Consider the following 22,461-nt stretch of genomic DNA (forward strand, 5'->3'; position numbering starts at 1 on the left):
GCACAAAAAGGTTAAATTTATATGGTGTCACAAAGCTAGGAAACAAGAGAGCTGGGGTTTAACCAAGCCTCTGGCTCTAGAACCCATATTCCTAAACACTAAACTACTCTGTCTGAAGGTTATCAGGATAATCTGAATATCAGAATAATACTGTCAATACATTATCAAACCAAACTTGAGTCCATTGCCTATATGCATTAAAGCCAATCTATTGACACTCAGATCATGGACAGTGTAGCATTTATTGCAGACACAAAACAAGAAGCATGCACCGTTAGTGTTCAAAAGAAGATTCCCAGATTCGCTGATGGCTTTCAGATAGTTTTTTAAAGACGGAGTAAAGGGAGAGAGTTGCAAGGTACCTGATCAGCCTGTGGACATTCTTCTGATTGGTTGGTGGCAGTTAACAGCAACATCCTTCTGATTCATATCAGTCTGGGACCTATGTTCCTGTGGTCAGCCTACAATTTATCTTCTTCCATGTGGTGCGAGTTTGAGTATTTGCAAAACAGCTCAAAGCATATGGTTTATAACATTATCTATAACCCCTGAGGAGGAACTAAAGGTCCTTGACTTTTGTTTAATGGCTAAATCATTATTTTGTCTTGTTTGACTGTTTCTGCATTTTCTCACTTCTCTGATTAAATTTTTATTTTGAACTTGGGGAAGGCCTGGGAAGCTGAAGTTCTTCTATGAAGAGGCAGGTAGAGGACATAGTGGGTGGAGGCGGCAATCTGTCTCAGAAAGGCCCCATAAGGTTGTGCTTGGTTATAAACACTAAATTAAGATGATGAAAGTTTTCATTCCAATACAATACCCCGATATAAAAGAAAACAAAGAACAAACAAAAAACAAATATGGGATTATGGTTTTATTTTTTTTTTTAAATGTTATATGCTCCAAAACACTTTACTTGGAAATATTCACTGGAAGTAGGAAAACAAACAAACAACAGTACAGGACAGCAGCACAAATGCGTGATGCGCACTTTGACTGTGGATGCGTTAGACGCATGTTAATGTAATACTTTCACAACGCGACAGCTCATACTGTGTTAAAAAAAAAAGAATATAAGCAAGCGATGCTAGAGAACTAAGGAATCCTGTACTCTGTGCAGAAGGGATATCCTTATGGGAGCCAGAAAAGGAGCCCTGGAAGGTGGAGAAAAAAAGTGACAAGCGATCTACAACTAGCCTATCAGCCAGCTGTGAGTTTTTAAAAAATGGCATTAAAAAGAATCTGAGAAAGCCTTTAGAGACCATACCCCCTTATATTACAGAATTTCCAGTGGAGCTTACAGTTGGAACTTACTTGCCTTCACAAGGCAAGAAGGGAAATTTTATTGTGGGGTTTTAGCCATGACTCTCACCTCACCCTACTGAACACAAAGAAATAAGAGAAAGCCTCTGTCATGATGCGCACTTTAATCGGCGTCAAGCAATTCACAGTAGCCAGAAACCCTACAAATGCAGCAAAGCAGACAAGCCTTTAACTAAGTCTCAAAGCCTAGTCAACATGGGAAAATTCATCCTGGAAGAGAACCATGCAAATTTAAGGATTATGAAAATTCCTTTAACAGAGTTAAAGTTTTAGTAACCCATCAAGGAGTTCAAAATGGAGAGGAACTCCAAGTGTAATAAATTCTACAAGGCCTTTAGGTTATCACTTACCCAACAGTAAGGCCCACATTGGAGACAAACCCTTTAAATGTGATCAAAATGAAAAGTTCTTAGGAAGTGATTAATTCTTTAATCCAGCATCAAAACTTTCAAAAGAGAAATTTTCTGAATACACTGAATGTGAAATGGGCGCATTTGATGGTGTTTAAACAGAGGGCAGACACAAATGATGAAGTAGACAGGTGCTTGGAGGTGTCTTCCCAACCACCCTAAATAAAACAGCACCTTTCTTAAGAGTCACGCTAGCCCCATACCCTGCTTAATTATTCATAGCACTCATTACTCACCACACTATATTTTTACTTCTTAAAATGCATTAACTTCTTCCACTAGAATATAAACTCTGATTACAAAGCTATATTCTCAGTGCTTAAGGATAAAACTTAGCATATAGTAGGCACATGTTGATAAGTAAATTGTAATACTTTGATCAGTGAATTGTAGTACCTTCCTTAGGTGAAGTATTTGGTATTTTGAAGTTAATCCATTCTAAATGAAACAGAATTCACTTGGCAGGCTTTAACATATAAAAATGTACTGTTCATTGCTTCGTGATATATCACAGTAAAAAGCACTGTAACTGTTATGATCTACAAATTATTCTCCAATTGTGTGGGGGATGAAACAGCTGTACAAGAAGCACCACAACAGTACCCTCACTAGTATACCAACCAGTGAGAGACCCAAAAGGGCTGCTTCACAAGGGTCACGAAGACAAACTAGAGTCTCTAGCTTCTGAAGACAAAGTTCTTTTTTTCCCTCTGGTTCTAAATCTAAACAATACTTTACTCCTCTGAGGAATAATTCCTTCTTGGCCTTGTCAACCACTGGTACAAGAAGGCATGGCAGTTTGGAATCAGATATCAGAAACCCTTTTGTGGCAGAGTTCAGCACTTAAGAATTATGTCTCTTATTAATTCAAACAGTATTACTAAGGGCCTACCATTCATTAAGCACTATGCATAAAAATAAATTTTCAAAACATGGAATTTGTCAACTCTTAAGAAAAATGACTATAAAGCCATATAATCAGTGTGATAACATGGGAGGGAAAGATTCAGGGAAGGGAAGATTCAGGGAGCAGAAACAAAGAAACTTGTAACTTTGACTGAAAAGGGCTGGAAAAAGCCTTACAGACACAGTATCACTGGGGCCGAGTCCTAAAGGAAAAATATTCCCTTAGCCACAAAGAAGGGCAATGCATCCCAGTTAGAAGTAACGATAATAACAAAGGAAAAAAAAAAACACACAGCACATTGGGAAATGAACTGGTACACTTGTGACTGATCATGATGCTCCAAAAGGGGTGAAGTGAGGATGGGTAGTCTGTGATTTAAATCTTCATGCTTAGAAAGCATAAAGGCATTTTCATAGCAAAACCTGTTAAAGACTGAATTAAATAAAAATCTTTTTAGCTGTGTGAGGATAAACAAGAGATAGAGATAGGGAGAAAGTCTCCACTTGTCCCAAGAGGTTCTATCAGAACATTTATCAAAAAGGAGCCTAAGGAACACTGTACTAGAATATGATCACACACGAAGAGCTGCAGAGATGAGACTGGCAAGGTAGGCAGAAGAAAGCAGATTACAGCATTCTGTGTTGCCCTGCTTTGTGGAAGATCAAAAAAAAAAATAAAGAAAACATGAACTGGAAAAGATTTTAGATGAAAGATGAAGATTAGCTGTGTGTGAGCATGTTAAATTTAAAATTACTGTGGGATGTCTAAGTGAAGATATTTAATAGGCAATTAGAAAGAAGGTTTAGAGAGCAGAAGTTGGGATTCAAAGTACAGGTTTGGGAGTCAGCCTAACATTACAGGTGGTAAAGCCATGGTTATGAATAACATCACACAGAGGTACAGTTGATCCTTGAACAATGAGGGGATTAGGGATGAATCCTCCTGGCAGTAAAAAATCAGAATATAACTTATAGTCAGCCATCCATACTGTAACTCCTCCACATCTGAGGATATGACCAACTGCTGGTTGTGCAGAAGTGTAGTATTAACTATTGTAAAAAAAATTTATACGCAGTCCCATGTAGTTCAAAGTTCAAACTTGCATTGTTCAAGGGTCAACTGTATTTAGAGTAAGTAAAAAAGAAAAAAAAAAGGAGAAAGGTAGGAAGTAAATAGGGGAGGAGGAGGAAAAAGAGAAAAAGGATAGTACTTTGGGAAATAGCAATACCTACAGGGTACAGACAGGAAAAAAGAGAAACCCTGGGAAAAAGGAGGAAGTCGGCAGAAAGGAAAGGTGGGGAAACTGGTGGAAAAGTGGGAAAATGAGTAGGGCAAAGCGGGGAAACAGAGACTGACCTCCTCATAGTCTCTATTTTCTGTTAAAATAAGACTAAGAGCCATGTGCTAGAGGAGGAGACAAATGGCCAGAGAAAAATGAGGAGGCAAGTCAGAGGTGTGTGTGAGCCACAATGGGAAAGGGACAGATAAATGGCTTATGCTGAGGGCTCTTCTAAACTTGAAGGTTAGATACCTAGCGTGACTCCACTTTGAAGGGCTGCAGGAACTTCACATGGAATTCAGTATCCCAGAAAATGATAGGATTAATTCAATATGGAGAGAAGGGTTGAAGAATGATTAGGCTGAAGGACAAGGGGAAGATGGGATCTGAAGGGACTGTGGAAAGCTCTTCATGTGGTGTCCCAGAAAACCAAGGCTGGGCAGAGAAGGAAGAAAACTCTGAAACGGGCTGATGGTGAGGAGAAAAGCAGTAGTAAGAGGAGGCTCTGAAGAAGCAAAAGAGACAGGAAAGAAGTAAGAGAGGGAGAAAAATCAACAAAAATGAGGAAGTAAAAAGTTGGAAAGATGAAAATGTCATTAGTTACTGAAATTGAAGATTTCAGAAACAGAAACTCAGGATGGTGATATTCATGGAGTGGCCATGGGAGTCAAGTTCCTGGAATGTGATGAAGTCAATGGCCCAGAGATTGAGGATACCGGCAAGGTATCAGACAGGTCATCCCTAGACGACAACAGGAACTGAGGTAGACAGAAAGACTGTCAGTGAGATACCAGGCTGAGCTCTTGGCCTTTAACACCCCTACAATCAAAGACAGAAAATATTAAAATTTCAGAATGTATGAAAAGATGTGCCCTAAGACACATGACTAATGGCAGGCTCACCTAATGGTTTTACCTTCATTATTCAGTTAATAAACCATGCATATTCTTTTAAACAAAAGAAGAAAAATCATTTTAAAATTTTTATAAAATGCCTAACACTAAAAATTTTAAATGCCATTAGTACTATGTAGTGAAACAAAAATTTTTCTGTGGAGTCTTTAATTATTTATCTTACTCTGAAAATGGTACATGGATACAAGTCACAATTTTTCATTTTGCCAATTTTTAAATATACCCATAGCATATATCCAAAGCAAAGAGGTGACCTGATTTTAATCTCTAAAGTGTAGCAAACTTCAAGAGAGGGAGACTAAAAAAAAATGTAAAAACAGTTAAAATGTTCAGTTTTATGTTATGTATATTGTACCACAATAAAAAGAATCTGAAGTATTAATAACAGAAAAAATCTTTATAGAGATAAATTGGATTCCTTCTTAATATTAGTCATAGGATATCTGTAGTTCAGGCTGAGTTAGAATAATGTAAATGCCATTTCAGAAATTAAAGAATCATTCCTTCACAGGTTTAAGAATATATAGTGAAGACGTAATGGCATTTAAAAAAGGGAAACCATGCTGGCTATCTTTATGTAGTGTAATGTTCATAAATTCAGTATCATTATGTCTTCTTTTCTGGAATTTTCATTTCCTGAGTCTTTTTGTTTTTCTGTTTGAAAAGGACTAGAAGAACTTACTAGTTAGTGTGATGCTGAAAGAAGTTTAAAATTTGTTTTGCATTTGTTGTATTCCATTCTTGTTCTTTCAGGGGTCCTTCGCATACAAATACATACTTTTTCAAAATTTTCTCTCCTACTTCTCGGAAATCCAAAGGTTCTTTGTGTGCGGCGTAGCTTGCTCCAGAAACGCCAGTATCCATTTCATGATTTTCTGGCTGTTGATCTGTACAATGCTTCAATCCCCAGTAACACATTTCTCCACTGTACATCATAGCCAGCAAATGAATGTCACTAAATATTCCTAGAAAAGTCATTTAAGTTGAGAGATTAGAATTTAAAAACTTTAAAAGAAACCCTAATGATTAAGACTCTAATAAAATCCTTTTATATCATTAAGCATTTTCCCTTCTCATTTAACAGTTATACTTAGAAAAGCCAAGTATCACTTAATACAATCCTCATTTCATTGACACTTCCATCTCTACTTTATAAAAGAAGCCAAATCCCACCCTCCGCAAAAATTATTTTTAAAGAATCATTTAGGTTCGTGTATTTACCTTTCTGGGATTATCTTTAGGATCTACTTGAAAATCTAATCTAAATTAATGGAACCTCTCCCAGAAACATGCATTCCATATTCCACATACTACTCCGAGATTCCCTCAGTCCCATTCATGAACAGAACTTTTATTTAGGGGGTATATTCAAGGATCAGTAATACAGTTCCTATATTTCTACAATACAATCCTGCATAATCATGTCCCTTAGAGGCCATATAATTTGAAATAACTGAAGGTGTTAAATTGTATCCAAGATGCTTCATCTTCTCAGGAAAAAGGAATACACTGCAGGATTTCCATTAAAAACTGAAAGCATGATTGCAGAAAAAGGCAATTATATGATTAAACATATATGACACACAGAGTTTATTTGATTTTTTTTTAAAAAAACCCTAGAATAGTAAAGATTTGGGGATAAATGATCAACTTTGTACAACTCACCAAAGCTCTTTAAACCTCAGTTTGCAAAACTCAGGATTCCACATGCCCTAATTATTTCATGGAATTTTAACGAGCTTTTGTTCTGAGATTTTTTTCTCTTTAGCTATGAAGAAATAAAGTGAAAAGAAAAGATTATGGGTAATATGCCTTGTACTTATTAAGTTGTTTTGTACATATTACCCATAATCATTTTTTTCACTTCATTTCTTCATAGTTAAAAGATCAAAATCTTCAGAGAAAAAGCTAGAATAGCATTAAATATTATTCAGAATGTAAAAAGAAACAGACCTAGAATCTGAGAGGATCTGGATAAAAATCACTAACTTTGTGTAACTCATCAAAGCTCTTTAGGCCCCAGTTTGCAAAAATCAAGATTCCACATGCTCTCCTTAATTTCATGAAGTTTTCTTAAGGAATAGTTGGTGGGGTTTCCCCCAACCCTAATTAATAATTTTCACTCCAGAATTATATTTCATATTAGATAGGGCATTTCATCGAATGCGTATCCTTTCTCATTTTTGTGATCTTACACCCTAATTATTCCTAAAAAGACTGGTAAAGTAAGGAGATAGGAGCAAAACTGAATGAAAGGTTGAACTTTTAAGTAGACTAGATCTTTAGAAGGAAGAGCTGAAGTAAGACCCACAAAGTGAGGCCACATGGGGAAGATGAGAAGTGTTTACTTAAGGGAGATCTGGCAGCCAGTTTACATGCAACTCTAAGCTAGCCTCATCCTTTATACTAACAAGGAGTGACAGCTAAGAAAGGTACACAGATATCCCATAGGAAGGCGTCTCTGAGGAGCAAAAGAACAGCTATATACTAAAGAATGTTTCTGAAAATTCACTAGAATCACCTGGAGAACATGCTGAAATGCTGGTTGCTGGATTCCCACCTCCAAAACTTGTAGATTAAGGTATGGGATTGCATCTATGAATCTGCATTTTTAACAAAGACTTAAGATCTACGGTGAGGCTGCTGGTCCATAAACTATGCGAAACTACTGTTTCAAAATACCAAGGAAAGAGATGAACAACATAAAAAATACTCTTCCTCCCTCCCTACTCTCTCAAGGAATCCATTACTCTCTAGTTACACTGTTTTTGGTGCTATAAATTTTGATATTTTTCTGCTAAGTTCAGCATGGTTTTCAATAAACTACTTCACTATTTACTGTTCATACGCTTAGTGAACATGTATGTGAGAGTGAGGGATGAAGGGAGGGAGAGGATGAATAATCCATGAAGAGTGATGGCAGAGACTTTTATGTTAAAAAAAAAAAAAAAAAGTGGCCATACTGGCATTCTCTAGAAGCAGTGATGTCTAAATCTGACTGCATCATAATTACAGGAAGTAATAAAAATAGATTCCTGGACTCCAGATATTGAATCAGAACCTTAAGGTGATACACAGAAATCAGTATTTTTTAACAAGCTACCCAGGCAATTAGTGATCTCAATTCAGAGCTCCTCCTTCAAGACATCTGAAATTCAAGTTCTGGGCTAAGCAATGAGCCAAAGGCTGCCAGGATGGGTGGCTGTTAGTGGCATATAAAGGGCATAAACCAAGGATGCACACAGCTGAACAGTCCTTTAACCTATTTAACTCCAGGGTTATAGTGACAAGGCTATTTTTATAAGGGCCCACAGAATCAAGAAACACAGACATGAAATAAAAAGGTTTACTGAATACATTACTTGATAATTTCTAAAAGCAAAAAATTTAATGGCATACAGGTAATTATCAAAGGACAAAATGATCTCACCTTCTAAAAAGACATAAAAATCACCGAAAGCATACATTGTTTTGAGTTTTATCAAAAATCAGGCAAACTACCATTAAGATCTGGCCAAAAAAGTTTTGATGATTCTTAAAGAACTTTCCACTCTAATCAGCATTAAGAACTATTCTGGGGCTTCCCTGGTGGCTCAGTGGCAAAGAATTCACCTGCCAACGCAGGAAAGACAGGTTTGATCCCTGATCTGGCAAGATCCCACATGCCGCAGAGCAACTAAAGCCTATGTGCCACAACTACTGAGCCTGTGCTCTAGAACCCGCAGGCCCCAACTACTGAAGCCTGCGTGCCCTAGAGCCCTGCTCCTCAACAACAAAAACCGTTCTAATGAGAGGCCCCCGCGCACTGCAACTAGAGAGTAGGCCCCCGTTCACAGCAACTAGAGAAGAGCCTGTGCAGCAATGAAGATACAGCACAGCCAAAAAAAGAAAAAAAATAATTATTCCGAATTATGCGTTTTATACTGGCTAACAAAATTTAAAAAAAACAAAACTTAAAACCACTCCACCAGGGTCTGAAGAGTAATTTAGCCTATGAAAAGTAGGCTTCCTGGCTACTAGTCTACATCTCAAGGAATCAAGTAGGGAGGAACAAACTGCTTTAGTTGGGAGCAAGCCAACACCAAGAGGACTGACTCCTGTGGTAAAACTGCTAGGGAGCTGATTTTACTTTCTTGTTTCCTGGAAAAAAAGAGACTCTATCTGTGCCTTTGATTCCCCTGTTGAAGAAGCAATAGAAGGTAGAGGCAAGTGTAATCAATTATAATCCAAAAGAAGACCAGTATCACAAGGATAGTGATAAAAAAAATTCCAGGCCATGAAAATATATCACTTTATGACTAGAAATGGGAGAATAAGGGAAATATTTTCCCTTTTTCTTTGACTTTAAATAGCTTTAATGTCCATCTCTGCTTTTTCTTTTAAATCAATCCATGCAGGTGAGGAAATTTTAGAAAGCTCATTTTCAATGCAGCTAATCAATTCACTAGTTACCTGGAATAAATACGTCTCATGAATAAATCAAAACACATTTGTCAAAACACCATGTTTGTCAAAACAGCATGCTCACTGAAGGAGCACTTTATATCCACAACAAGTTTTTTTAAGGACAAGCCATTTGCCTGAATAAACTGAAAGGAAACTTTTGGACACCAGTAGCCAGTCATATATGTTAATGGCACTTAATTCACAGTGGTTTTTTTTTTTTCCATGCAATGTTTTCTAATAGAAAGGAAAAGTCTACAGCAGCTAACAAAGAAGAATTAAAACACACTTATAAAATTAAGACACAGAATTTTCCCTAAGAAGTTTTCTTGTTCTTCCCATGTTTTTCTCATCAAAATTCCCCAGAATTTCACATGAAGTATTAAAGAAAGTTTGCATATATAATCTAACATCTTTCATCAGCTATGTGACCTTACCAGGCTTATAGGACCTCAGTTCTTCCATTTGTAAAAAGAGACACTAAAACTAAATGGTTCTTCCCTCTCAAACCTCAGTCTAAAACCTAAATGATGTTCTACTTCCAGTTCCAAACATTTTTAAGTGCACAGATGTTTATGACAGAAACCAGTAGGTACCATCCAACATGCACTCTTCCCTTCTTTCTTAGTCAAGAGACGTTGGCAACGTATAATGTAAAGGGCAATACATCCCAGATTCCCTTCTAGCTATATGAAGCTCTGTGATTAAATTCTGGCCAGTGCAATGTTGGCAGAAGTGTTCTCAGTATTGTAACAAGCTTCTAAGAAGGCTGTTAAGAAAGACCTGGCTGAAAGAAAATTCCTTTTGCCATTCCTAGAGACTGAAACATAGCTGAAACAGAAGGAACTCCAGCAGCATCTTGAGACACTGAAAATGGAAGCAATGTCCTCAACAGGGATGCCTGTTGCACAACTCTGGCAAATACTGTTTATATGAATTCTATAAAGCACATCCCTCTGAAGTTGCAGGGCTCTACTTCAAAAGATGATACAGGAAAAAGATAGGAATCTGATGCCATGAAGCCACCATAACCAGTTGTGGACCCTTTTTAAGTGAAAAAGCAGTAAATTTCTTCTTGTTTTGAAGTTACTTCTAGTCCCTGTTACAAAAAGCCAAACCTAGAGCCTGAGCAGGGCTGGGTGGGGATGCAAAGAAAGTAAAAGCAACATGATAAATTAATTTCTTTAAGCTATTAAACAGAGATTAGCAGTACTTTTATGTATTACATGAGAAGACTTCCAATTTTTAAAAAAGCCTATTATTGTTTTGTCTGTAATGTAAACCTTGAAATTTACTTAAATCATTTAAATCTAAGAAACATTTTAAAATCTTAAAATGCTCTGAAACACTCAGAAAACTGAAAAAAAGAAATCATATTACCTTCACTTAGTAACTTAGCTGTGTCTAGGTCTTGGAAAGAAGCTCCTTCATTTAACTGGATGGGACACCGAAAATTCAGCATCTGTAGTAAGTAACTGATTCCATCAACAAGATACTAAATGAAAGTCAAAAACAAAGAATCCAGGTTATTAAATACAGAGCTATAGAAACTTCAAATGTTAATATTTCTACTCAGGAGACTACTGGCTAATAGTTATTACTAGATATGTCTTATGGTTATTGCATTACAATGCTGTAAGCACCCACTACCTTGAAATTTTTTAAAGGGTATTTTAAAGTATAACCCTCCAATGAGTAAAAGGGTATGGGGGAAAAAACCTTCAAGGATCACAGCCTTGTTGTGGTGAAGGGGCTTTTGTAACTCATGAACCATGCTGTGCAGAGCCATACAATATAGATGAGTCATAATGAAGATGGATGGGTCAAAATGTGGTCTACTGGAGGAGGATATGGCAACCCACTCCAGTATTCTTGACTTAAGAACCCTATGAAGAGTATAAAAAGGCAAAAAGGTATGACACTTGAAGATAAGACCCCAAGGTTAAAAGGTGTCTAACATGCTACTGGGCAGAGCAACTACTAATAGCCCCAGAAAGAATGAAGCAGCTGGGCCAAAGCAAAAATGATGCCAGTAGAGGATGTCTCTGCTGATGAAAAGTATGGTCCGATCTATAAAGAACAAAGCTGCATTGGAACTTGGAATGTAAGGTCCATGAATCAAGGTAAATTGGACGTAGTCAAGCAGGAGCTGGCAAGATTGAACATCAACATCTTAGGAATCAGTGAACTAAAATGGTCAGGAATGGGCGGATTTAATTCAGGTGACCATTATATCTACTACTGTGGGCAGCAACTCCTTAGAAGCAATGGAATAACCCTCAGAGAGTACAAAATGCAGTACTTGGATAAACTTCAAAAATGACAGAATGATCTTGGTTCCCTTCCAAGGCAAAACATTCAACATTCACAGTAATCCCAGTGTACACTCCAACCACTGATGCCAAAGAAGCTGAAATTGAATGGTTCTATGATGACCTACAAGAACTTCTAGAATTATCACCATTTAAAAAAAAAAAAAAAAAGATGTCCTTTCTATCACAAGGGACTAGAATGCAAAAGTAGGAAGTCAAGAGATACTCAGAATAACAAGCAAGTTTGGCCTTGGAGTAGAAAATGAAGCAAGGCAAAAGCTAACAGAATTCTGTCAAGAAAACATGCCGGTCATAGCAAACACCCTTTTCCAACAACACGGGAGACAACTCTACACATGGACATCACCATCACCAGATGGTCAATACCAAAATTAAACTGATTATGTTCTTTGCAGCTGAGGATGGAGAAGCTCTATACAGTCAGCAAAAATAAGACCTGGAGCTGACTGTGGCTCAGATCATGAGCTACTTATTGCAAAATTCAAGCTTAAATTGAAGAAAGTAGGGAAAACTGCTAGACCATTGAAGCATGACCTAATCAAATCCCTCATGATTATACAGTGGAGGTGACAAACAGATTCAAGGGATTAAATCTGGTAGATAGAGTGCCTGAAGAACTATGGACAGAAGTTCATAACATTATACAGGAGGCAGTGACCAACACCATCCCAGAGAAAAAGAAATGCAACAAGACAAAGTGATTGTCTGAGGCAGCTTTACAAATTGCTGTGAAAAGAAGAAAAGTGAAAGGCAAGGGAAAAAGGAAAAGATATACCAGACTGAATGCAGAATTCCAAAAAAGAGCAGGGAGAGGTAAGAAGGCCTTCTTAAATGAAAAATGCAAAGAAATAGAGGAAAAAACAGAATGGGAAAGACTAGAGATATCGTCAAAAAAATGAGGGACATCCAGCAAACATTTCATGCAAGGATGGGCATGATAAAGGACAAAAATGGCATGGACCTAACAGAAACAGAAGAGATTGAAGAGGTGGCAAGAATATACAGAAGAACTATACAAAAAGGTCTTAATGACCCAGATAACCACTATGGTGTGATCACTCATCTAGAGCCAGACATCCTGGAGTGTGACGTCAAGTGGCCCTCAGGAAGCATTACTATGGACAAAGCTAGTGAAGGTGAAGGAATTCCAGCTGAGCTATTTCAAATCCTAAAGATGGTGCTGTGAAAGTGCTATACTCAATATGCCAGCAAATTTGGAAAATTCAGCAGTGGCCATAGGACTGGCAAAGATCAGTATTCATTTCAATCCCAAAGAGCAGCAATGCCAAATAATGTTTCAACAACCGCAAAATTGCACTTTTACACGATAGTGTAACAAGGCTATACTCAAAATCCTTCAAGCTAGGCTTCAGCAGTGCCTGAACCAAGAATTTTCTGATGTACAAGCTGGGTTTAGAAAAGGCAAAGAAACCAGAGACTAATTTGCCATCAATTTGCTGGATCACGAAGAAAGCAAAGGAGTTCCAGAAAAACATCTCCTTCTGCTTCATTGACTACACTAAAGTCTTCGTGTGGATCACAACAAACCATGGAAAATTCTTAAAGAGATGGGAATATCAGACCACCTTACCTGCCTCCTGAGAAACCTGTATGCAGATCAAGAAGCAACAGTTAGAACCTTACATGGAACAACTGATGGCTTCAAAATAGGAAAAGGAGGATGTCAAGGCTGTTTACTGTCACCTGCTTATTTAACTTATATGTAGAGTACATGTACATGATGTGAAATGCCAGGCTGGATGAAGTTCAAGCTGAACTCAAGACAGCCAGAAGCATCAACAACCTCAGACATGAAGATCATACCACTCTAATGGCAGAAAGCAAAGAGGAACTAAAGAGCCTCTTCATGAAGGTGAAAGAAGAGAGTGAAAAAGCTGGCCTGAGACTGAGCACTAAAAAAATACCAAAATCAAGGTATCTGGTCCCATCACTTCACGCCAAATAGAATATAAAAAAGTGAAAACAGTGACAGATTTTATTTTCTTGAGCTCCAGAATCACTGCAGACAATAACTGCAGCCATGAAATTAAAAGACATCTGCTTCTGGAAGGAAACCTATGGTGAAGTTAGACAGTATATTAAAAAGCAGAGATATCACTTTGATGATAAAGGCCCCCATATGGTCAAAGCTATAGTTTTTCCATAAGTCATGTATGAATGTGAGAGTTGGACCATAAAGAAAGTTGAAGGCCGAAGAATTGATGCTGTTGAGCTATGGTGCTGGTGAAGACTCCTGAGAGTCCCTTGGACTACAAGATCAAACTAATCAATCTTAAAGGAAATCAACCCTGAATATTCACTGGAATGACTTATGCTGAAGCTGAAGCTCCAACACTTTGGCCACGTGATGGGAAGAGTCAACTCACTGGAAAAGACCCTGATGCTGGGAAAGTCTGAAGGCAACAGGAGAGAATCAGATGGTTAGATAGCATCATCAACTCAACGGACATGAATTTGAGCAAACTCTGGGAGATAGTGGAGGACAGAAGAGCCTCACATGCTACATTCCACGGGTTGCAGAGTCAGACACAACTTAGGGGCTAAACAACAAGGGAAAAAATCACTAACCAAGAACACATGATTCAGTAACATACTTGTCAAAAATGTCATCGGAGGAAGAAATCAATAAAGATAATCAAGATATGTTCAATAAGAACTTGTTAAAAATATGGATACACTTACTATAATTTAGAAATACTACAATCAGATTTTTACATCTGAAACTGTGACCTCTTATTTGCAGGCCCACATAAACTGTGTGTACAACCAACCCAAGATAGGAAGAGTCCACAGTGATACAAATATTAAGACAGGATCTTTGCATTTACTGATTTGCTCAGAAGAATCAAGAAAAATCAGAGAGCCACAATTTTCTAAGAGCAGGGTCATGTGGAATCTTTAGGAGTGATCTGCTAATAGAAAGAGGCTCACTACCAAGTTTTGTTTTCTTCAGGCCAAAAAATATGCTTAGAAATTAATACAGATTATCTGTCTTATATCATAAAGAATAAAAATCTGGGACTTAAAAAAAAAGTGTAAAACTTTCCAGTTTACAAAGGATTTTCACATGTTATTTTATGGTTTTTCTTTTCCACATTATTTAATCTTCACAGTAATTCCAATTTAAGATTACACAGCTGATAAGTACAGGCCTGGAATGAAAACCCAGACCCTTTGACTCCTTGGTTCTTAATCCTATATTAAAGACAGATTTTAGAAACATTTAAATGCCAACAATCAAATATGTATGAGGAATTTGCCTGTTTACCTTTTTAAGTAAGCTAGATTTTCTTGTGAGCCATTCTCTCCTTTTGGTCAGAGAATGACAATACATGTAAAGTAGGGCTCCTCGCCTCCAGGAGAGACATTCCAGGAGTTCATCTCCAAGCAAATCGCAGTGCTGAAATACAACAAAGACTCAGTTAAAAAGAGAAACTTCATGTCTGTAAAAATAAAAACTAAATTTCAAAATATTGAGAAATTAAAAATATTCATTTCATAAAACCTGCCCTTTATTTAGCAACCTACACAGGAATGACTTACTTTGAATCAATTAGAAATATAGGCATCTACTGCTACATAAAAATTAAAATAACTATTCTAATTTACAAGTATTTCTAGAAAATTGATATTCAACTATTTAAGTAACTAAATCTTCTAATGTATTTCAAATGTAAGTATTCCATAGTCTGATGGAAAAAATAAGTTTTCAGAAATATATATATGTTACTCGAAACATTTTCTACTACTACTAAATTAAAATACTGAAAAGATTTGTACAAAAATACTTTAAATGAATCACACTTTTATTATGTGGTAATCATTTAAAACTTGGGATTATTTATTTACACAGTATTCCCTGATAAAACAGAGAGCAACAAAGATATCTCGATAGAGACAGCCAGCAGATAGTTGAAGATGAGAAATTATTTGCCTGAATGAATGGATTTCCCTGCTGATCCAGGGGTTTATAGTAGTCAGGGCTAGATACAAAAATCTGGGGAATCATCGAAATAGAGACAGCAGTAAAAAGTGTGTGGACAAGTTGTCAAACAAAGACAAAATAGAAACTATTAGAGGATTAAGGAGATATTCTTGGGGAGTGCCTATGTTTCCAGAATGGGAGAAAGGTGAGATGCTTAGAAAGAGAAAGAGCAAGGCTTCTCAGAGATGAAGAGAAGCATGAAAGGCCTTTAGGGATGTTACGATCCCTGGAAAGACAGCAAATGTCCAGGAGGAAGTGGACTGTGAAAGAACCAGAGAGGTGGTCATTAAGATTACTAGGAACCTTCAAGAAAACATAGCATCTGCAAAAGTAAAGGGAGTAGAAATAGCAAATGTGCATCTTTAGAAAATGACTATGCACTGTGTATAACTTCAATATAGAAAATGTTCTGAAACATATTTATAAAAATGGATGCTTTAGTTTTGACATTAGTCTGAAACGTTCAACTCTCATATATCCCTCCTTCAGTCAATTTAAAACAGAGACAAAGACACATTTAAGAAGGAAAAAACACAGAACCTAAGGGTAGCGTAGCAGGAATTAGCAGCATTCCACCATAACTCATAGTTGTGCAAACCTTACTTTTGGAAGCATATTATTTTCTTGAACCAAAATTTCTGGTTCTGAAAGAAAATTGATCAACTCTTTTACTTTCTGTGAAGAATCTTCAGGAAAATCTTCATCTACTAGCTTGTTCTCCTCAAAATACGTCATGTCCAAAATAGCCTGAAGTAAGAGAGAAAAAAGTATAACATAAAAGATTTGAATTAGAATGAATAACTCTTACAGTTTAATCTTACATATATTCTTTGCGACCCCATGGACTGTAGTCCGCCAGGCTCCTCTGTCCATGGGGTTTTTCAGGCAAGAACACTAGAATGGGTTGTCATTTCCTTCTCCAAGGGATCTTCCCAGGGATCGAACCTGCATCTCCTGCATTGTGGGTGGATTCTTTACCTGCTGAGTCATCAGGGAAGCTCCACTAGTCCTATCTGTAAATATAATCTAAGACGAATTTATAGTAGACTTCATAAGATTTAACTAAATACTGATTTAAGATAATCCAGCTTTCCTCAAAAAATAAAATGGATATTTATGTTTTAATTCAGTTAAGTTAATAATATATAATTATAAAAAGGTTTTTATATTCTTTGTTATTTGCATATATTACTTTCTGAACATTTTCTAAATGCCTGCCATATCAAGAAAAGGTCACTACCTCCAGTTTTGTACACTGAATCTTCAAAGGATTACCTGTTTCCCCAAATGAAGAGTCAGCTCTTTCAAACTACTCAATCCCTTGTCTCTGTTTAATCTACTTGATGAAGACTAAGGAAACTGAGTTCTACTATTAGTTCTATCTAACCAACCAAACACAAGTCATATTTTACTTCTTTTTTAAAGCCTCAGTTGCTTCATTGACAAATTGTCTTTTAAAGTCCCTGGCCTTGAGGATAAAATGAATTAACAGATGTAAATCACTTAGAATATGACCTAGCACACAGCACTACTTAAGTGACAGGTGCTGTTGTGTTAGAAGGCCTAAGCCAGGAAGGGAGAGATCATCATCCTAAGGAAAGGACCTGTTGATTTAGAACCACAAGTAAGCTCCAGAAAGGTTTGAGGAATTTTAATTATATCTCTAATTCTTTTGCCTTATTCTCAGAAATAAGTTAAAAGTGTTTACAGCTCTCCTATATGAAAGAAGTAAGATAAACAGGGAACCTTCTGAAAGGAAAGAAAGAAAGTGAAGGAAATTTCTCCCGAGCTGCAATAGCTCTCTGGGGTTTGTGGGTACTTGTCAGAGGCTCATTCAACCACATCTGAAGGCAGAAACTATGTCCATGTATCTCCTAACAGAAAGCAGCGTCAGGCAGCTAAGTGCTATGAATGTGTGTTTTGGAAACTTGACTAAGTTTACTCTTATTCCTATAACTGTTATTTCCTATTACAACTTCATCTTTATTATCCCCTGGCAATCAAGTAAGGGCATATGAAGCACTCTGTCAACTATAAAGTGCTATATAAATGATAGCTACTATAATTATGTTTTTTTCGGGTTTTGCTTTTTTATTATGCTGCACAAATGCAAGATCTTAGTTCCCTGATCGAATTCCACCAGGGTGGAGCCTGTGCCCTCTGCAATGGAAGAACAGAGTCTTAACCACTACAACGCCAGGGAAGTTCCTCAAAATTATGTTTATTAATGTGAACTTGCCTCAGCAGTTTGAGAAAACCTAGAAAGAGAAAACCTCTCTTGTCCATAGAGAGGTCCGAATTTGAAAGAAAAAGGAAAGAAGAAGGGGGAACAGTTTTCTGTTCTTATGGACTTGCATAACGAAAGCACAGGTAGTCAAGCGAAGAATCCAAAGGAAAGGTAAATTTCAGGGAAAAAAAAAAATAACCAGAGGCCTTATAGAAACCTCCATTCCCTCTAACCTTTCAGAGCTTGGAAATTGCGCACATGAGTATTTTGCTTAATTATCTATACAGGGAAGCAATATTGTTATCTGTAAGATTTTTCCCCTGACTTTATAATCCACACATCCAATAAACTTTACTTTTTTGCAAACTGCCTCACAGTTTCAAGTCTATATGCCTTATACATAGTTTTTTGAACAAAAACATTTTAAATAAAGAACATTAAACCTAAATTTTGGAGTCAACCCTCTTAAGTAAGCAACCTGCCCCCACAATATGTCAGAAACCATCTGATTCGGTACCTGTGTGTAAAGTTCTAGAAGATTTGATGGGGTTGAACATTCTTTGTCTTCTCCACACTGAAGTTTCAATTTTTCTAGAGCTGCAGAGGCGCGAATTAAAAAGTGATCTATAAGAGATAAAAATATGATTACTTCACCTAGTTTCAGGTGCCTTTTAAACAAAAACAACAAAAAGCTACATTATCTAAAATGATAAAGTTAATACAACATACTAGTATCTTTTGTAAAACATTAAGTATATCATAATGCCTAACTCTACTTAAATTTATCATGGAAATTTTTTCTTAAAAGCTGGACTTAAAACTTTCTAGATTCATTTGCCATTTCTTAAGCACAACCTGCCTGTACTTTCACAATGTTTATGATATTGACATATTCAAAATGTTTAACCATTAAATTTAAAACTTTTATTGGAAGACTACAAATAATACACATAAATCTATAGAAAGGACTTCCACTAAAAACTTCTAATTTCATAAATACATTCTGTGAAGGAAAAAGACTGATTAAACCAAATGCCTCATAAAATGTAAGTGCTGTTAGTTATGAAATTATAACTTTATAATTATACTTACATATTTATGTATACAAATAGCTGTTGTAAGTAAAATTACGCAATATACCTGAGTAGTTTATTTCTTAAAAACCTAGAAATCAAAACCTGGACAAAATTAAACTAAATATTTCTGATACACCCTCTAAAAGCAACTCATCCTCACTTTCCCTCTACAGTGTCTAATTTATTCCTTTTTCCTTTTGCTTCTATGGTTTCACCTTTTCTTATGAATTTTTCCTCCCTAACCTACAAATTGTCCATATGCATCCAAGGTGCTATCCACCTTTGTGCGTCCTGGATTGGGAAGAACCCCTGGAGGAGGGCATGGCAACCCATTTCAGTATTCTTGCCTGGAGAATCCTCATGGACAGAGAAGCCTGGCAGGCTACAGTTCAAAGAGCTGCAAAGCGTTGGACACTGAGCAACTAAGCACACACACACACCATCAAAAAAAAAAAGCCCAACATCAAGACACTTAGATCCTTGAGACTGCCCCTCGGTAGCTTTCTCCTGAAATATATAACCTTTTCCTCTCACTGGTAAACGGACAATGTAGGACCTGGTGAGGGTCCATTTGATCCAGCCTCAGCACCTACACAAGTAGGTAAGCAGATCAGTGTTGAAACAAAAGCACCACCAGTTTAAGTTGCGTCTGTTGGCAGTAATACGACAATCTTAAACTTTCCCTGGTAAGGACGAACCTGTATCTAGACCAGATTCTGAATGCTTTAAGGTCCACTATTCACCTAAATTGAAAACTACTTCTTCAGCACTGCTTTCCTATCTCTCCTCAGTCCAGAAGTATCACCCATACAGCTCAGGAAAAAAGATTCTACTCTAAACTGAAATGGTTTGGAACATGACACCCCTCAGGAGCTTCTTTAAACACTGAGTTGATATTTTTTTCTTAATTTGCCGGATTATTTTAAATGTAAAGACCTGCACTGAATTCATCAAACCATTGATGAAGGAGCATTTCACATGAACTCATGACATAATTAGAGAAGTGGAGGGACAATGGTTCACCATTTTAGAAAATTTTTATGAAATGTAGAACTTTTCCTAACCATTCAGTCAAAATAGTGACTGACAAAGCAAAGATAAGAGATTATAACACAGTCCCCAGAAAAAGTCCCTCTAATGGTATATTTCCATATCGCAAACACATTGTGCTTGTACAATGAGAAATAAATGAACCAAAACTGACCAGTAGTACACAGGAGAGTATTCTTACATAGACTAGTATCTGGCTGTATCTGATCAAATTCAAAAACTACAGGAACTATCAATCCTACAACCTAACATAAATATCATTAAAAAACAAATTTTTACTGTGTATTATTTTTGCTGTATTGGAAAATACAAGTTCAAATACATGGAACTATGTTTTAGTTAAACTTCATAAAATAAGAAAATCTTGCTAGTAATACTGAACAGTTCAGAACGTGGACCACTATTATTGCAATTCTAGTACATTTCAGAACTTTAAAGCCTCCAAACAAGAATATATACTTTACTTTTCAGCCCTCACTCTAGACTGGATTAAAGTACTCTTCCACTGGAAAATGAGAATGACTTTTGGGTTTACTGGTAAGTGAATAGCATACATTCTTTCATCTCTTCAGACTGGTTCTAATGGAGCTGGAGTGGGGTGGAAATCACTGAATAGTTTATTTAGAAGTAACTTAGATACACTTTCAGACAATAGCTACTGGAATAGCTACTACCGTCCATGAACTAAAATTATTCATGTGATTCACTTACCACAAACCAAAAAAGGAAAACTACTTCAGGGTAGTCTTGTGGATTTTTAAGAACAGACCCCTAAGAAAAGAAAATCCAGCAAATAATCTTGTATGGAACTAGAGCCATTTTATCATGGACCCTATTCAATAAATTCACCAACTATTCAATCGCTTTGGAAAATGTTCCACTACTATCTCTCTCTGACTCCGAAGACAATGAGACACCCCACAAAAATTTTTCAAACTTTCTATCTGTAGTAAAGGTGCAAAACTCGGTAAGAATGTAGAAACCTATAGGCAGCTGGTAAGTAATGAAAAAGAGCAAACGTCGAGGTGATTCTGTGTCAGTCTTTCCTAAGGAAACCGCTTGAGTGAGTGAACTCGCCAGTCGTGTCTGACTCTTTGCGACCCCATGGACTGTAGGAGCCTACCATGCTCCTCTGTCCATGGGATTTTCCAGGCAAGAGTACTGGAGTGGGTTGCCATTTCCTTCTCCAGAGGATCTTCCCGACCCAGGGATTGAACCCAGGTCTTCCGCATTGTAGGCAGACGCTTTACTGTCTGAGCCACCAGGGAAGTCCAAGGAAACCGCTTAGATATTTCAAAAAAAACAAAAAAAACAAAAAACCGCTATTCCAGTACTGACAGGGCCCTTGAGACAAGTGAGGTGATGAAGGTGAGAGAATCGTTTTAATTATGCCAATGTAAATCTCTTCTGTAGACTACTGTTTACAGTTGAGTTTAGACTCCAAAACACAACACAAAAATTTACAACGTAGCAATGAAAAAGTAGAACTATTATACACGCCAAACTATCTTTACAACAAGCAAAACTATCATTACTTATTTGTGTACCATCATTCAACTTTAACCAGTCATTTAAACTTTCCTGTGTACTGTCATCCAGATTTCGCCCTTTTGCCAGTCGCCACCGAGACAGTTAAAGACAAGAAGCACTGATTTGCCTGCGATTTCAGCGGTTTTCGCGGGTTATGAAATACCTGGTCAGGAAGTAAACGCCTTTGCCTTAAAGCAATGTGAGCTCCCGGAGGTAGACAAGAGACCGCCCAGCTAGGGCCAGAAGTGCAACACCTTCGGTAGTTCTGGCCTGGAATCCATAGACTACAGGCCGCAGCCTCAGCCCCTATGGCCGTCGAGAGCCAGCTCCGAACAACCGCCCGCCTGCCCGCCTCCCTCTCCTCAGCTCCCTCACCATCTTCGCCGGCGGCTTCGCTAAGTTGTTGTATGTGGGCCTGAGCCAGGTCTCCGAGTTCCTCCACTCGCCTCGCCACACTAGAGCTTGCGGCCGCCATGGCCACAACGGGCGGGCGCGCCCAGTCACGTGACCGCGCCGGCCCGAGGTCACCTGATCCCGTGGTGCGGGCGGGGCTGCTCTGGGCGGAGCTCTCTTGGTTGGTGGGAGGGGACCCCAGTTCCGAGAAAGGGCTGGCTCAGGCCCGCAAACGTTGTTCTGGGTTACCCTCTTCCTCTCGGACTTCTTCCACGGCCCTGAGTAAGCACTTTGAGTACGGCATTGATGTCAGGGCACGCCTCCCTCCCGCCCCCTTTCTAAACCAATAGAGAGCCGGCTCTGTACCCGCGCTGATCCAATAAAAAGCCAGCTCTCTCCGCTGGGGTCTGGCTGGAGAGCACAGCTGCAGCGCTGGATTCCCTGTGGGACATCCCAGGTGGCTCAGACGTTGAGGAGTCTGCCTATAACGCAGGAGACCCCGGTTCAATCCCTGCGTCGGGAAGATCCTCTGGAGAAGGAAATGGCAACCCACTCCAGTATTCTTGCCTGGAA

The 22,461-nt window shown here is 37.8% G+C and overlaps 1 protein-coding gene across 3 annotated transcripts; it reads right to left on the reverse strand.

Moving 5' to 3' along the window:
* Nucleotides 1-891: 891 nt before the first annotated feature.
* On the reverse strand, nt 892-21,994 carry RIMOC1 (RAB7A interacting MON1-CCZ1 complex subunit 1). 3 transcript variants are annotated; one of them, XM_068990462.1, is made up of 7 exons: nt 21,871-21,994; nt 18,357-18,463; nt 16,216-16,359; nt 14,896-15,027; nt 10,654-10,768; nt 5,609-5,795; nt 892-4,735 (listed from the first exon to the last, which is right to left on the reverse strand). In XM_068990462.1, exons 1-7 carry the CDS (start codon nt 21,968-21,970, stop codon nt 4,696-4,698), a joined length of 825 nt encoding a protein of 274 aa, XP_068846563.1. In that variant the 5' UTR covers nt 21,971-21,994; the 3' UTR covers nt 892-4,695. The 3 variants fall into 3 exon arrangements, with proteins under 3 accessions (XP_068846563.1, XP_068846562.1, XP_068846561.1); XM_068990461.1 differs by having other exon boundaries at nt 5,513-5,795; XM_068990460.1 differs by lacking the exon at nt 892-4,735 and having other exon boundaries at nt 4,985-5,795.
* Nucleotides 21,995-22,461: the final 467 nt, after the last annotated feature.

The sequence above is a fragment of the Capricornis sumatraensis genome, chromosome 18 (genome assembly GCF_032405125.1).
Source record: "Capricornis sumatraensis isolate serow.1 chromosome 18, serow.2, whole genome shotgun sequence".
Taxonomy (NCBI): Eukaryota; Metazoa; Chordata; class Mammalia; order Artiodactyla; family Bovidae; genus Capricornis; species Capricornis sumatraensis.

Coding starts and splice junctions, on each gene's coding strand:
- RIMOC1 (XM_068990461.1), bottom strand. CDS start 21,970: ATGGCGGCCGCAAGCTCTAGTGTGGCGAGGCGAGTGGAGGAACTCGGA. Junction 16,360..18,356: donor TTCTAGAACTTTACACACAG/GTACCGAATCAG, acceptor CTCTTACTTCAG/GCTATTTTGGACATGACGTA. Junction 5,796..10,653: donor AGCTAAGTTACTAAGTGAAG/GTAATATGATTT, acceptor TGACTTTTCTAG/GAATATTTAGTGACATTCAT.